Here is a 15403-nt window from a genome sequence, read left to right on the forward strand (position 1 = left end):
TTGTCTAGGCTGCTGTCAAACTCAAGCTCATGCCAGCCTCTTGCTTCCGTTTCCTGACTCTCTGAGACTAAGTGACCCCACTGCACCAGCTAACAGGTGACTGTAGCCAGCATGGGGCCCTGGTGCTCACAGACAGGCACTAGGGAAACCAGGAATGTTAACCACGCAGAGCTGTCTCCTCAGTGGGGGAGATGTGTACCTGTTTTCCACACAGAGGCCAGGAGTGGACGTGGTTAATAGCCTGGGGATCTGTGCAAACTGGAGGGCCAAATCCCCAACATGATCCCAGACTCTCCCTCCCTAGACCTCATCATCTGCTTCTCAGTCGATGGAATCCACCCTTAGGGGAGATGTCACATGTGCTTTATAGCTTGGCGACTTCTGTGTTATCTGTATGACAGGGCCAGACCAGATCCTAGGTCCTTAAGCTATAGAATGCACCTTTATGGAAAAGGTCACATGTACTTTGCAAAAGAGTTTCGATGTAGTCACACTTGGAGCTTTATTGTACACATGGGATTGAGATCATTGTTACCAGGAATCTTCCCCAAATTACACTGTACTTAAATATGTCTAAAATAAACTGCCCGGAGTCAGACTCCAGAAGTCTGAATCAGCACCAGCTAACTAAGCCGAGTTGAGCCTGATTTCCTTCTTGCCTTATGCAGATTGTTAATCGGTGGTGTGGCATTTGCAGAGACCCCACAGGTGTTTATTGGACAATCAAGACAGCCACCAGTACATACCATGGCACACTGGGCTTTGTTGAAACTCAGCTTCTGCCTTGAGTCAACTTGAAAACACTGAACTCAGACGAGGCAGATGCCTCTGCCAACTGCCCAGGTCTGTCTCTGGGTCCTTTCTCCCTGAGGCTGTCATCTTTTCCTGTCTGGGTGCTTTAGGTTAAGTTCCCTGGAAACCCTGATTCACCTGAGTTCTTTCCCCAATCAGCACTACATCTTTGATCTGTCACTTCCCCGTAAAGCCTGTCTGTAATCTTCCCAGTGCGTGTTTTTATTGATTATATGTATGACTGTTCTGTTGCCCCTAGGAAACTGTGGGTACCTTGAGGGCAGGGATGGACACAATCTGACTACCTGCAGCCCTCCTGAGGGACTCAGTAATCTCCTGAGTGGCACCTGTGGGTACCTGTATGCAGGTCAGAGAGCAAAGCACTGACTAAGCCCTAACCAACATAAACACCCTTTTTCTCCAAGCGACTGGAGATTGACCCAAGGGCCTTGTGCATGCTAGGCAAGCTCTCTATGACTGAGCAGATACCCAAGCCCCAGATGCAAATACTTTTTGAAAGACTTATGTATTTTTATGTCTATCATGTGCCTGCCTGTATGTGTGTGTACCATATGTGTGCCTAGTACCTGCAGAGAATAAAAGAAGGCTCCAGATCCCCTAGAGTTACAGATGGTTGTGAGCCACCATGCAGGTAATGGGAACTAAACTTGGGCCCTCTGCAGGAGTAAGTGCTCTTGACCACTGAGCCATCCCTCCAGCTCCATGAATACTTCAAAACAGTTTTTTAAAAACAGTTTATTTTTATTAAGCTGGATGTGATAACACACGCCTTTAATCCTAGCACTCGGGAGACAAAGGCAGGCAGATCTCCATGAGTTTGAGGCCATCCTGGTCTACATAGAGAGCTTCAAGACAGCCAGACTATATAGAGAGACTCTGTTTCAAAAAACCAGAAAAAAAAAAGATTTCTTTTTATGATGTGTGGTATGTCCACAGGTGTCCGGAGATCAGAAGAGGCTGTCGATCACGTGGACTGGAGTCATAAACAATTATGAGCTAAAATGCTGGGAACTGAACCCAGATCCTCTGTAAGGCAGTATGTGCTCTTAACCACCGAGCCATCTCTCCAGCCCTGTAACAGAACACAAACACTTCTCAGAGGTCTCTAATCACCTGATCCAGGGCCAGTTTTCCCAGCCTCGTCTCCTGCTATTTCCACCCAGGAAGCATTCTTTGTCCTGGAGACAGCCACAGAGAATTAGTCAGCATGAACTGTCATACCTGTGTCTTTGTTCAGGCTCTTCTTCAGGTTTGTGCCTCTTACTCATCTTTCCACAGTCAGGTCAGGCTCCTGGGCCTCCATGAAGTCCTCCTCTGAGGCGATCAAGCCGTCCTCCATGTTCTGGTTAATAGTGCACATTCCTCACTCTTCAGTGACTAGAATAAAGAACCCCCCGGTTTAGAATTTGTTTCCTTTTAAAACCTAAGCCAGAAAGGTAGACAGTGCCAACCGCCAGGCAGGTGCTTAGCCGTGCAGAAGTAACTCCCCTCACAGTTTTGAATTATAATGGGGGAGAGAGGAGTGTGAGTTCAGGGTGAGTCTTTAGCAGGTGTCATCTTTATGTGTAAGGGTGTTTTGTCTGCGTGCATGTCTGTGTATTGTGGGCATGCCTGGTGCCCTCCGAGGCCAGGGGTCAAAGCCCCTGGAACTGGAGTTACTGATGGTTGTAAGTCGCCCTGTGAGCATTGGGAGTTAATTCCAAGTCCTCTGGAAGAACAGCCAGTGCTCTTAACCACTGAGCATCTCTCCAGCCTCCACGTAACTATTCTTTTTTTTTTTTTTTTTTTTCTTTTTCGAGACAGGGTTTCTCTGCATAGCTTTGCGCCTCTCCTGGAACTCACTTGGTAGCCCAGGCTGGCCTCGAACTCACAGAGATCCGCCTGGCTCTGCCTCCCGAGTGCTGGGATTAAAGGCGTGCGCCACCACCGCCCGGCTCCATGTAACTATTCTTAATAAGAAACATTAACCCCTGTTGTATGCCTTCTGGAAGCCACTTTTTTGTTTATTTGTTTGTTTGTTTGTTTTTTGAGACAAGTTGTCTCTGTGTAACAGCCCTGGCTGTCCTGGAATTCTCTCTGTAGATCAGGCTGGCCTTGAATTCAGAGATCGGCCTGCCTCTGCCTCCTGAGTGCTGGGACTAAAGGTGTGCGCCACCACCGCCTGGCTCTGCCTCCTGAGTGCTGGGACTAAAGGTGTGCGCCGCCACCCGCCCGGCTCTTGATGCCACTTTTAAAAAAATGTATTTTTGCCGGGCGGTGGTGGCGCACGCCTTTAATCCCAGCACTCGGGAGGCAGAGCCAGGGGGGATCTCTGTGAGTTCGAGGCCAACCTGGGCTACCAAGTGAGTTCCAGGAAAGGCGCAAAGCTACACAGAGAAACCCTGTCTCGAAAAACCAAAAAAATAAAAAAAATAAAAATAAAAAAATGTATTTTTGTGTTTTTTTTTTTTTCAGACAAGGCCTCCAAGATTGCCTCAGACATAGTCTGTAGTACAGGCTAGCCTTGACTTTACGGCAATCCTCTTGCTTCAGATTACAAGCCTGAGTCATCATATCTGGTTCCTGTATTGACTTAAAATGTAGTAAGGTTTTTGCTTGTTTGTTTGAGACAAGCCGTGGCTGTCCTGGAACTCGCTCTGTAGACCAGGCTGGCCTCAAACTCAGAGATCCGCCTGCCTCTGCCTCCCGAGTGCTGGGATTAAAGGCGTGCGCCACCACCTCCTGACTAGATATATTTTTTTAAAGGTTTTATTTGTGTTTGTGTGTATGTTTATGCCATGTATAATATACAGGTGCTCTCTGAGGCCCAGAGGAAGGTATGGAATCCCCTGGAACTGAAGTGACAGGTTGTGAAACTTCCAGACCTAGGAACGGATCTGAACTCAGGCCCTCTAGAAGAGCAGCAAGTGCTCTGACCTGCTGAGCTGTCTTTCCAGGCCATGGACTAGATATTTTGGTCTAAGACATGAGGTTGAGACTTAACTTTCTTTTTTAAATAGTAAACTAGTTGCAGATGTATTTGTTTTGGGTGCCACCTGCCTACAAGTGCCTTCAGAAGAGGGCATTGGATCCTCCAGAACTGCAGTTACAGACAGTTGTTAGTCACCATGCGGTGCTGGGAACCGAACCCTGGTCCTCCACAAGAGCATAAGTGCTCTTAACCATGGAGCCATTTCTCCAGTTCTCCTCTCTCTCTCTCTCTCTCTCTCTCTCTCTCTCTCTCTCTCTCTCTCTCTCTCTCTCTCTCTCTCTCTCTCTCTCTTTCTCACAGGGCTTCATCTGTCTTAGACTGGCCGAAACTCCTTAGGTACCTGAGGCTGACCTTGAACCTCTGCTCCTCCTCCTCTCTCCTTCCCAGTGCCGGAATTACAAGCATGTGCCACCACACCCAGTTTATAGTTTTTCCCTTTCTTATTCTGTTTTATTGATTTGGTGAAGGAGGTGCTGTATTTTAGTGGTGATCTCTGGAGTCAGAGTGTCTGGGTTCTGTTTCATTTTCCTTGTGTGCCTAACAGAGACGATAATAGCATGTGTTTCCTACGGCTCTTGTGATGCTTGCATGAGCTAATGCACGTTAAGCACTCCCCATGGCATGTGGCACCTAGCAATCCATTAGTCTTTTGTTGTGATAATCCCTATCTACCCATTCCTGTGCCAGCAAAACAGAACAGGGAGATCACCCAGAATGCACAGCACAATAGTACCTCTTTCTGTCTCATGACCTTGGGCAAACTACTTACCTTTTTATAGTCTCGGTGTCTGTTTCTTCACTCATATATGGACATATAAAAATAATACCCACTGCATGGGGGAGGAATGAGTGGATTAGAATACAGTCTATGAATTTCATAGAAATACTAATTAAAAACTACCTACTGCCGGGCGGTGGTGGCGCACGCCTTTAATCCCAGCACTCGGGAGGCAGAGCCAGGCGGATCTCTGTGAGTTCGAGGCCAGCCTGGACTACCAAGTGAGTTCCAGGAAAGGCGCAAAGCTACACAGAGAAACCCTGTCTCGAAAAAAAAAAAAAAAAAAACCAAAAAAACTACCTACTGAAGGGGTTGGAGTGGTTAAGGACAGCTGCTGCACTTGCAGAGGACATGACCCATGTCGGCAGCTCACAACTGCCTGGAATTCCAGCTCCAGGGGATCCAACACACTCTTCTGGACTCTGCTGGTACCAGAACACATGTGATACACACACACACACACACACACACACACACACACACACAGACAAACACAGAAATAAAAATAAAATTAAAAAAAAACCTATTGTATAATGTTGTCAACATTAAACAGTGCAGTGTCACACAGGCCAAGATGCCCACAAGCCTCTGAGTGAATGGTTGTTTTTCTGCCCATGATCATTATTGAATTCTCTTTATTTCTTTTTTTTTTTTAAAGATTTATTTATTTATTATGTATACAGTGTTCTGTTTGCATGTATCCCTGCAGGCCAGAAGAGGGAGCCAGATCTCATTACAGATGGTTGTGAGCCACCATATGGGTGCTAGGAATTGAACTCAGAACCTCTGGAAGAACAGCCAGTGTTCTTAACCTCTGAGCCATCTCTCCAGACCCCTCTCTTTATTTCTTAAGGGCTGAAGCTGGGAGGTTGAAGAAGATGTAGAGCACCAAGGCCTGGCTTGCTTCTCTAGTTCTGATCTAGCAGGGGCCTAACCAGGCCTGTGTCTGCCTCCCTCCAGAGTAGACCTAAGGCCCCGCCCCCTCCTGAGTAGCCCTAAGGCTCCGCCCCCTCCTGAGTAGCCCTAAGGCCCCGCCTCCCTCCTGAGTAGACCTAAGGCCCTGCCCCCTCCTGAGCAGACCTAAGGCCCCGCCCCCTCCTGAGTAGACCTAAGGCCCCGCCCTCTGTCAGCATCACTTCCCCTCCTGTAGGCTGAAGAGCACAGTGGAGCAGCTAACATGAGAGACAGCATTTGGGTGTGGACAAAGGCCATGGGGATTAGAAAAATCCTGGGCATTTCATGTCCATGACGTAGGAATGGGGCTCTGCACCAGGCACTGCTTCTGCTGTTTCCTCTTTTCTTCTGGAGAGGGATAAGGGATAGCCTTTGTGAGAGGCATGTCCGAATAGGGAGGTCATCACCTGGGGAGGGGGGGAAGCATTTTTCTTTAAACAAAACAAAACAAAAATTTCTTTAACAAAGGAACTTACAACCTTAACAAAGGTGGTGCACGCCTTTAATCCCAGCACTCGGGAGGCAGAGCCAGGAGGATCTCTGTGAGTTCGAGGCCAGCCTGGGCTACAGCGTGAGTTCCAGGACAGGCTCCAAAGCTACACAGAGAAACCCTGTCTCAGAAAACAAACAAAAAACAAAACAAAACAAAACAAAAAGGAATTTACATAGTTTTAAAAGCCAATCAGTTCTACAAGCATCTGATGAAAACCGTTCTCCCTTCTCACTTCCCTGTATTCCTGTTTCTCCACATCAACATTCTCAGCCGGAAGCTGCTGCTTCTAAGATTTGCCTATATTTTTCTTTTTTTTAAAAAAATTATTTATCTATTATTATTTCATTGCATTGGTGTTTTGCCTACATGAATGTCTGTGTGAGGGTGTCAGATCCCCTGGAACTGGAGTTACAGACAGTTGTTAGCTGCCATGTGGGTGACGGGGAATTGAACCTGGGTCCTCTGGAAGAGCAGTCAGTGCTCTTAACCACTGAGCCATCTCTCCAGCCCCTTACCTATTTTTCTAGATAAAATATGATTGTATGATTTTTTTCCTTCCTTCCAGTTTCTTTTATTTTTCATTTTTTTGGTGATGTTGGGGATTGAAACCAGGACTTTGTGCTGCTGGCATGGTCTCCTAAGAGACTGCATGCCATCGAATAAGGATTTAAATGTCACTAATCCTCATTTTCCTAACATAGTTCCCTATCTTACCTTTTTAATTTAAATGTATTCTAATTTTTAGCTAAATTAATAATCAAATTTTGCATCATTATTAGTGTGAAAACTGAGCTCAGAAGGAATGTAAATAGTGCTAGCCTAGGATACATAATGAGTATCAGGCCAGCCCAGTCAGAGCTACAAAGCAAGGCTATTTAAGAAAACTTTAGAGAGGAAAAAAAAAAAAGAAAGAAAGGAAAGGAAATTTTGAGGAGAGAAAGCTGAGGAGAGCCAGAGGATCAGTGAATCAGCTGTGAGATTTCATCGCCTAGAAATGTCTGAGAAGCTACGTGCATGAAGTCTCACCAACAGGGCTGCCTAACCAGGACCACACCAACAGGCATGAAGGAGGAAGCTCGTGAGGTCTCAACCCAGACAAAGAACTACAGGCGATTAAGGAATCTTAGAGGAACAGGAGAAACAGTCTTCCCCAGAAGAGCATGTCAAATGATCAGCCCTAAAAACATACAAATAACATTATATTGACTGAACAGGTTGTATTTATATATTCAGGAATGTACACACACACGCACACACACACACACACACACACACACACACACACACACGGTGTACAAGTACATACAGGCATAACATTGATACACATAGACACATGGAATACAAATCTAAAAGAATTAAAAAGAGGCCATGCATTTGAAAGAGAGCAAGGGAGGGGTTGTAGAAAGGAAATGCGGGGTGTGTGTGTGTGTGATATAATTATGCTCTCAAAACTTAAAAAAATTAGCCGGGTGGCATATGCCTTTAATCCCAGCACTTGGGAGGCAGAGGCAGAGGGATCTCTGTGAGTTTGAGGCCAACCTGGTCTACAGAGCGAGATCAAGGACAGCCAGAGTCACACAGTGAGATCCTGTCTCAAAACCCCACCCCCCACCCAAAAAAAAATTAAGTTTTGAGGCCAGGTGGTGGTGGCACACTTGGGAGACAGAGGCAGGTAGAACTCTAGATTTTGAGGCCAGCCTGGTCTACAGAGTGAGTTCCAGGACAGTCAAGGCTACACCGAGAAATCCCATCTTAAAAAACAAAAACAAACAAAAAGTTTTGAGGATGAATCAGGAACTTGGGCTAAGAGTGTCACTCTGTAAAATCTGCTTTGCTGATCAGCTTCAAGGACACAGGGCTGAGAAATTCCCCTTTTACTCACAAACTACAGCTTTGCTATTTGAAGTCAGTTGATGGAAATGGCACATCCTATTCTTGCCTGGTAGTCTGAGTATGTGGATTACTTTATTTTTCTTTCTTTTTTTTTTTTTTAAATAATAATTGCTGATAAACAGTGAAGGCTTTGAGAAAATGAGGTGTTTTGGTTTTGTTTCTTGTAGTCAGTGTTTTCTTTGGGCTGCCAGCTCACAAAAAAATGACATGGAGACTTATGATTATTATGAAAGCTCAGCCTATGGCTTATGCTTGTCCCACTAGCTCTTATAACTTAAAATAACCCATTTTTATTCATCTACACGTTGCCACGTGACTCGTGGCTCTTACCTCTCTTCCCCCATGTTTTGCTCTCTCTCTGCTTCTGGCTGGCAACGCTGTCTTTTTTCTTCCCAGAGCTCTCTCTGTCCAGAAGTCCCACCTATACCTCCTGCCTAGTTATTGGCAGTTTCGCTTTTTATTAGACCAATCACAGTGATACATCTTCACACAGTGTAAAGGAATATTCCACAACAGTTTCTATTTTATTTTATATGTATGGGTGTTTTGCCTGTATGTATGTCTGTGTACTAAGAGGGCACCAGATCCTCTGGAACTGGAGTTAGAGTGTTGAAGGCATCATAAGGGTGCTGTGAATAGAGCCCATGGGGTCCTCTGGAAGAGCAGCCAGTGTTCTTAACTGCTGAGCTCTCTCTCCAGCCCTATAGATTACTTTTTGACATACCAAAGTAGTCTGGATTTCCAAATCCAGGTACAAAGCTTTGAACAGTGGATCTTTGAACATTACAGTCTACCTTTTTCTTTACTTTGGAGTTTCTAAGTGGACCTTCAATCCACTCAGACCAGATTTCTTAAAAAAAAAAAAAAAAAAAAACAGGATCTTCCTTATGTCACTGACGTTGGCCTTGAACTTGGAGTAATCCTCCTGTCTCCCGAGTCTTGATATTTTAGGTATGTCCCATCTTTCCTGGCTTAGAACTTCTGGATTCCTTCACTTACTCTTCTGCTGACCTTGAAGCCAACAGAACTGCTTCCAGCTGGGTTTGGTGACATGTGCCTGTGATCCAGCCCTTGGAAAGCAGAAGCGGGAGTATCAAGAGTTCATTGTCATTCTCAGCCACACACCATGCTCTAGGCCGGCCTGGAGTCCTAGACTCTGTCTCAAAGCAAAGCAAAACAGAACCCAGGCTGGAGAGAAGGCTCAGCAGTTAAGTACACTTGCTGCTCTTCCAAAGGACCTGAGTTTGGTTCCCAGCACCGATGTTACACAGCTCACAACTGCCTGTAACTCCAGCTCAGGGGATCTGATATCCTCTTCTGGCCTCTGCAGGCACCTGAATGTACATAGCATATGCTCACACAGACACACATATGCACACATACAGACTTTAAACCCAAACAAACCAAAGCAATCAAACAAAAACCCCTCTTGTTTTATTTAAGTTGGAATTCTAAAGCCAACCCTTTATCTTACTCTGCAATGCTCCTCTTTCTTCTTTTGTGGAGTTGCTCTGGAATCTTAAGTACGTGCCATTCTGACCATGACCAGCCTGTTTCTCAGACAGGGTCTCAAACTGGAGTTCAAGTTCATCCTGAGTACTTAGTAAAATCCTGTTTCAAAATAAAAAGGGCTCAGTGGTAGAGTACTCGCCTAGCAGGTGTGAGGCGGCATGGGCATCTCCAGTGTTTGGTGGGAGTGTTGGAGTAACGCTTGAATAACTGAATGAGTGGGGTATCTGCGCTGGAGAACTGAGTTTAAGGGGGACCACTGTTGCACGAATCCTAATCAGTCTTGTAATAAAAACCCGAAGCCAGATATCAGGGTGAAAACTGAAAGATCAGAGAAGCAGAGCAAGCCACAGCCACCACCTCTTACCTCACCAACTCCTCAGCCTGAAAGTGGGAGCCAGAGTTCCTGCCTCCTCCTGCCTTCTATTCCTTTCTCTGCCCAGCCATATCACTTCCTGTTTCAACCTTCTTAGTGCTGGGATTAAAGGTGTGTGATCCCAAGTGCTGGAATTAAAGGTGTGTGCCACCACTGCCTGGCTCTGTTTCTTTTTTAGAGTAATCTCGTGTAGCCCAGCGTGGCCTTGAACTCACAGAGATCCAGACGGTTCTGCCTCTGCCTCCCGAGATTAAAGGTGTGTGCCGCCACTGCCTGGCCTCTATGTTTCAACTAGCGGCTTGTTCTGTCCTCTGATCTTCAGGCACATTTTACTAAGAGTACAAGCAATGTATCACCACAGACGATATGACATTCCTCTCTTACTGCAATGTTTTAGTGTATTCTCAAGACTTTCCACAAGTCTATCCAGTTTAGGTCTGGGTCCCCAGAAAAAGCAGCGCAAAAACTCTTAGCCGGCGATATCCGAGGAGGGCTCTGCAACCTTCCCGGACCAGAGCGCGACCGGAAGTTCCCCAGGCTTTGTGCTGAGAACTACAGTTCCCAGAAGGCAGTGCGGAGGAAGGGAGGTAGTAGAAGAGGACTTCCGACGCTGATGCGGACCGTGAAGTCAGCGCGACGCCCAGAGGTACGCTTGGGTGGCGGGCTGAGTGGAAAGGTGAAAGGGGGTGGCACTGACTGGGAGTGAGTGTCAGAGGCAGAGCGGGTAATGGTAGAAAGGATCTCTAGCCTTGATTTCTCTCTTTGCAGCGACCATGACGAAGTTAACCCAGTGGCTTTGGGGACTGGCGCTCCTGGGCTCTGCCTGGGCTGCCCTGACCATGGGAGCTCTGGGCCTGGAGCTGCCTTTCCCTTACCAGGAGGTTCTGTGGCCACTGCCTGCCTACCTGCTGGTGTCCGCTGGTTGCTATGCCCTGGGCACTGTGGGCTATCGCGTGGCCACGTTTCACGACTGTGAGGACGCCGCCCAAGAGTTGCAGAGCCAGATCCTGGAGGCTCGAGCGGACTTAACCCGCAGGGGGCTACGCTTCTGACACCTTCACCCATTCCTGTCCCGACATCCTTGCTCATTCCCCATTAAAGTGCAGTTTTTATTTTCTAGCCTTGCTTAGTTTGAGTATGGAGGATAAGTACTGGGGATTCTGTGTACCAGAAGTCAAGAAGTGCGAGGCGGGAGAGCCATCTTCCCAGGCTTTTAGCCTTGCGTTTTGGTGGTGTTCTGTCTTCACTTTTTTTTTTTTTTGAAATAGGATCTCATGGGTCCCAGACTGGCCTCGAACCCAGGCATATGGCTGAGGATGCTCTTGGTTCTCTACCTCTCATCTCCTCTAATTAACACACTAAACTACCATGACTAGATTATGAGGTGCTGGGGATCGAACCTGCCGGCCCTCAGCGGAGCTACATCCCAAACCTGTTTTGTTTATTTGTTTAGATGGTTTTACTGAGTAGTCTGACTTAGCCTACAACTTGCCATGTTCCCAGGCTGCCCTCAACCTTGTGGTCCTCCTGCCTCAACCTCTTTGTTTTTCGAGACAGGGTTTCTCTGGGTAGCCCTGGCTGTCCTGGAACTCAATCTGTAGACCAGGCTAGCCTCAAAGTCAGAGATCTGCCTGCCTCTGCCTCCTGAGTGTTGAGGTTAAAGGTGGTTAGTCACCACCCCCACCCGGCTCTGCCTCAAACTCTTAAATGCTGAGATTGTAGGCTTCCCACACAAAGCTGGGCAAGAAGTATGTATACCTAACTTCCATTTTTTTTTAATAACCTTGAAGTTTTTTTTCTTTTTAAAAGGTCTTCCAGGTCTTTGTGACTTAACGGTCAGTCGAATACCTTTTCTGAGCCAATCCTCGATGTCAGTCACTAGACCCACCTCCTATCAGGTCAGGAAGAATGCACAAGGCCTGCAGGCAGGGGCAGGGAACAGTTTATTTTAGGGCACATTCTAAAGATACCACCTCAGCCTCCAAAATGAGAAAAGATCATCTCTTTAAAAAATGTGATTTCATCCCATAGGTCCCATCCGATCTACGTAAAGGTCTTTCCTTGATCCCTCTATTTTCAAAATCAGCTTTTTTTCTCACAACCCATTGCATCCATGGAATTGGTCAGGAGGACCAGCAGAAACAAGAGCTCTTTTTGGTATCACGTTGGCCCTAAGATGGCTGTGGTCAGGTCTGCAGAAGTCGGTATTTCCTGTCATGCTCTGCGGGGTACTTGCAGAAAAGCCCAAGGCGGATCAAGCTGGTGAGGATTCCTGGAAGGTTGGGTACCTGCAACCAAAAAGCTGCTATAAAGACAGGAACTAGTTTCTGCTTTGGAGACTCGCCGTCCCGTTCAGGATCTTCTTACCGTGATGTAAGGGTCTCTGAGTCGAAACCCGTAGATGGACCAGGAGGTGGAGGAAAGGAGGGTGGCAATGGTGAGTGAGAAAGAGAGACGCTGGGTCGATTTAGTCTGAATGATCTTGGCCTGTGGCAAAAACACTCCTGGTTCAGGTGCATAGTACCATTCCTACACCTTGCCTAAGAATATCCTCTGAAAGATCCCTCTGAAAGATCCCTCTGATCTTTCACCCCAGCCCTCTCCTGCATCCCACTCACCCACCTTGTCTGGCCTCCTTCCAGGAGCTGGATCTATTTTCCTCTGGAGCATTAGCCAGTCTCTGGCTAAGGGAGCCTAGCCCTGATCTCCCCTACCTCTTGGCCACCCCACTCACCAGGTCAGCCAATGGTGAGAGGTACATGCTGATGGTAAAGACGCTGCAGAAGAGGCCTAGCTGCTGGAGCCGGGCCTCAAGGTCTGGCACCAGAAGCCAAAAGTAGCCATAACCCAGGAGCAGGACCCCCAGCAGGGCTGCGGTCTGCAGGAGCACAGCATGCTGCAGGGGAGAAGCGTCTTACTTGCATCTGTACCAGAACACTCATTTCTCTGCGGGGGATTGCTGCATCCTGCCTTCGTCCATGCTCTAATGGGGAAATCAACTTTTATCCCAGCCTTCACGTCAGTCTCTATTTCACCAATGACTTGAAGGAGGTCTCATTCACACAACACTGGAGGTCTCCAGGGAAGGGAAAATTACCTTTTTCTCCCTCCCCTTTTCTTGTGAGCCTCACATACACGGGAAGTCGTGATTGAGTGGGAAAGCAGAGCTAATGGCCATTCTTAGCCACTGGCCCTGGCTCTAACTCTAAAGGAACCATCAGAGACAGCAGAGCCCTCTCTCCCCAGCCTGTGGAGAGAATGGGTTAGCACTGATACCCTCAGGCCAGGTAAGCCACCACCAGGCTTGTGAGCAAGGGGAGGGTGGGTGGCCATGTGTGCTTTTTGTAGGTTTAGCCTCATGGGAAGGAGAACCAGAAGTACCTTCTAGGAAAAGGAAGTAATGCCACCCTACTAGTCTTCCAGGAAACTGTCTGCTCTGCTAACATGGCCGTGCTGCTGAGGTGGGTGCGAGGGAGGGCCTCTACCTTCTGAGGACTGTAGTGCAGATATGTCAGGATATAAAGAGTCTGAAGCACAGCCCCCACGGTATTGACGATGATGAGGGTCCCATCTCCCTTCAAGACTCCATAACTCAGCCAGCCCAGGTTGCTGTGAGAGGAGGGGATTATGGTCCAAGGGGCTGAGTGTGGCAGGGGGTCCCCAGGGACCTCTTGTGCCTCCCTCAGCCTTTCCCATCACAGCCAACGATACTCTCACTTGACATCCGTGGTGAGAAAAGGCAGGAACTGGATGCTGTCCACGCTCCGTGTCCTCTGCATGTGCCTGAGGTCCGAGCTGGAAGGGGACCCAAAGGGAATTGTTAGGAATGGGTAGACGATTCCTCAGTGCTTGTCACCCACCCTGAACGACAAGCAGATCTCCCCGACTCAGGCCGAGGGGCCAGCCTCGCCTTAGCACCCCAGATCACCCAACTCTCCTCCACTTTCATTCTGGGTTCCAGATGCAGCCCGGAATTGGAGCCACGTCTCTTGACCACTTTCCTACCACTTCCCTGATTTCCTAGTCCTCTCCCCAGCCCAGTCCCTCCGCGCTCTCACAGGCCAGTGGAGAACATGCCCAGGGTGAAGAGCACGCAGGCACCGGAAAGGAAAGAGTCTGCCACGCCGCCCGCCTCCATCCCACCGAGTCGGTTCCCTCGCCCAGGACTGTGCACTAGCTCTTCGGGCCCAGAGCCGGCGGCCGCGAAGCCCCGCCCCTCCCGCCGAACGGCGCCGGAACCCGCCCTCGCCAGAACGGCACCGGAACTGGGGCCCCTGCCGCAGCCGCGCTGCGTGCTGGCGGGTGCTTGGCTGCTGCGTGCCGGCTGGGTTCCTGAGCCTCCCCTTCGGAGTGCGCTCCATGGTTTTAGTAGGGACCGTGCATTTGTCCCCGACAGGGCCCCTCCCCACACGCTGCTCACTCTTTGGGTCATCTAGACCACCCGCCTCAACTTCTGTGTTTCTTCCTGTCCTTGTATGCAAGAAGGCAAACAACAAATTCAGTCTCACCCCGTCTTCAGCGCTCCTCCTATTCACCGCTCCCTATCAGAGCCTTGGTTCCTCAGCTTTGGGAGGTTTGCCCTGGAGGTTATTGAAACCTTGTTAGCCTGTCCCCTAAACAGCAGGTATTGACAGGAGTTGCCATCTTCCTTCAGATGCCCGCCCTTGCACAACCTGCCCTATCCATGGACAGTCCTACCCCTGGCCCCCTGTTCCAACACACTTGCTGCTGGGAACTTTCCCTCGCAGCCTCCCACGCAGCTCTGCTGGTGGGGCTGTGCACAAGCTGGCATCCAGCTCCCTGACTCACCCAGACAGCATGAGTACCTGTATGGTATGCCAGAGCCCCGCGCTTGAGGCTGATGAGTGGGATGAGAGGTTGGACAGGAAGAGCGAACGTACAGAATGGGGCGCGCGGTGAGGAAGCCAGCTCACTACTATAGGGAATTCTCCTGCAGACCCCAGAGGAGGAAACACCCTCCCTTTGGCCTGGTAAGAAGCATGTATTTTTTAGAAAGAGAAAGAAATTAAAACCAAGCGGGGCGGCGGTGATGGGGGTGCACGCCTTTAATCCCTGCACTTGGGAGCCAGAAGCAGGCGGATCTCTGTGAGTTCGAGGCCAGCCTGGTCTACAGAGCGAGATCCAGGACAAGCTCCAAAGCTACACAGAGAAACTCTGTCTCGAAAACAACAACAACAATAAATAAGTAAATAAATAAAAAAAAAAAAACCAAGTTGTGTCTTACACCTCCCCCCCCCCCATCCTAGCCATTTACTATGTTTTGTCTTTTACTTATTTATTTTGTGAGATAAGGTCTCACACTGTAGCCCAGGCTGGCACTGAAATTTTGGCAATCTTCTTGCTCAACTGTCTGAGTACTGGGATTACAGACATGACCCAAGCCATGCCTGGCTACTTAGACTTTGCGCTGCTGAGGATTGGACCCAAGGCTTACACATATTAGGTTAGCACTCTACTTCTTGAGGTGCATTCCCAGCCCCTCATTTTTGCTTTTGAGGCAAGGTCTGAGTTGTCCATGCTTATCTTAAATTTGCTGTCTTCCCAGCTCAGCCACAAGAGTAGCTGGGGTTACAGGTGTGCACCACACCAGCCCCG

At 48.4% G+C, this 15403-nt stretch overlaps 2 protein-coding genes and 1 long non-coding RNA gene across 10 annotated transcripts; 1 reads left to right on the forward strand and 2 right to left on the reverse strand.

The window, feature by feature from the left end:
• Window positions 1-1542: 1542 nt before the first annotated feature.
• LOC128105943 (uncharacterized) lies at window positions 1543-10095 on the reverse strand. Of its 3 annotated transcripts, XR_008216544.1 has the most exons (5): window positions 9779-9899; window positions 9377-9513; window positions 8801-8972; window positions 2035-2190; window positions 1543-1885 (listed from the first exon to the last, which is right to left on the reverse strand). It is a non-coding gene; the product is annotated as an uncharacterized LOC128105943 (long non-coding RNA). The 3 variants fall into 3 exon arrangements; XR_008216545.1 differs by lacking the exon at window positions 9779-9899 and adding an exon at window positions 10003-10095 and having other exon boundaries at window positions 1543-2190; XR_008216543.1 differs by having other exon boundaries at window positions 1543-2190; window positions 9779-9893.
• Window positions 10096-10365: 270 nt separating this feature from the next.
• Window positions 10366-10906, forward strand: Dpm3 (dolichyl-phosphate mannosyltransferase subunit 3, regulatory). Of its 2 annotated transcripts, none has more exons than XM_052731249.1 (2): window positions 10366-10433; window positions 10556-10906. In XM_052731249.1, the coding sequence occupies exon 2, from the start codon at window positions 10561-10563 to the stop codon at window positions 10837-10839; it is 279 nt and encodes a 92-aa protein (XP_052587209.1). In that variant the 5' UTR covers window positions 10366-10433; window positions 10556-10560; the 3' UTR covers window positions 10840-10906. The 2 variants fall into 2 exon arrangements, with proteins under 2 accessions (XP_052587209.1, XP_052587210.1); XM_052731250.1 differs by having other exon boundaries at window positions 10400-10463.
• Window positions 10907-11711: 805 nt separating this feature from the next.
• Slc50a1 (solute carrier family 50 member 1) lies at window positions 11712-14801 on the reverse strand. 5 transcript variants are annotated; one of them, XM_052731245.1, is made up of 6 exons: window positions 14296-14801; window positions 13505-13582; window positions 13273-13396; window positions 12522-12683; window positions 12155-12274; window positions 11712-12075 (listed from the first exon to the last, which is right to left on the reverse strand). In XM_052731245.1, the coding sequence occupies exons 2-6, from the start codon at window positions 13564-13566 to the stop codon at window positions 11974-11976; spliced, it is 570 nt and encodes a 189-aa protein (XP_052587205.1). In that variant the 5' UTR covers window positions 13567-13582; window positions 14296-14801; the 3' UTR covers window positions 11712-11973. The 5 variants fall into 5 exon arrangements, with proteins under 5 accessions (XP_052587205.1, XP_052587201.1, XP_052587203.1 ...); XM_052731241.1 differs by lacking the exon at window positions 14296-14801 and adding an exon at window positions 13846-14012; XM_052731243.1 differs by lacking the exons at window positions 13273-13396; window positions 14296-14801 and adding an exon at window positions 13846-14163.
• Window positions 14802-15403: the final 602 nt, after the last annotated feature.

The sequence above is a fragment of the Peromyscus californicus genome, unplaced genomic scaffold, assembly GCF_007827085.1.
Source record: "Peromyscus californicus insignis strain IS unplaced genomic scaffold, ASM782708v3 Scaffold_9__1_contigs__length_137607984, whole genome shotgun sequence".
NCBI classification, from domain to species: Eukaryota; Metazoa; Chordata; class Mammalia; order Rodentia; family Cricetidae; genus Peromyscus; species Peromyscus californicus.

Excerpts from the sequence above, each read along its gene's own strand:
- Slc50a1 (XM_052731243.1), bottom strand. The coding sequence starts at position 14,148 with ATGGAGCGCACTCCGAAGGGGAGGCTCAGGAACCCAGCCGGCACGCAG. Across the intron at positions 12,684-13,504 it reads TTTCTCACCACGGATGTCAA|CATGCTGTGCTCCTGCAGAC; the intron begins GTGAGAGTATCG and ends TCTCCCCTGCAG. Across the intron at positions 12,076-12,154 it reads TCAGAGACCCTTACATCACG|GTACCCAACCTTCCAGGAAT; the intron begins GTAAGAAGATCC and ends TTTTGGTTGCAG.
- Dpm3 (XM_052731249.1), top strand. The coding sequence starts at position 10,561 with ATGACGAAGTTAACCCAGTGGCTTTGGGGACTGGCGCTCCTGGGCTCT.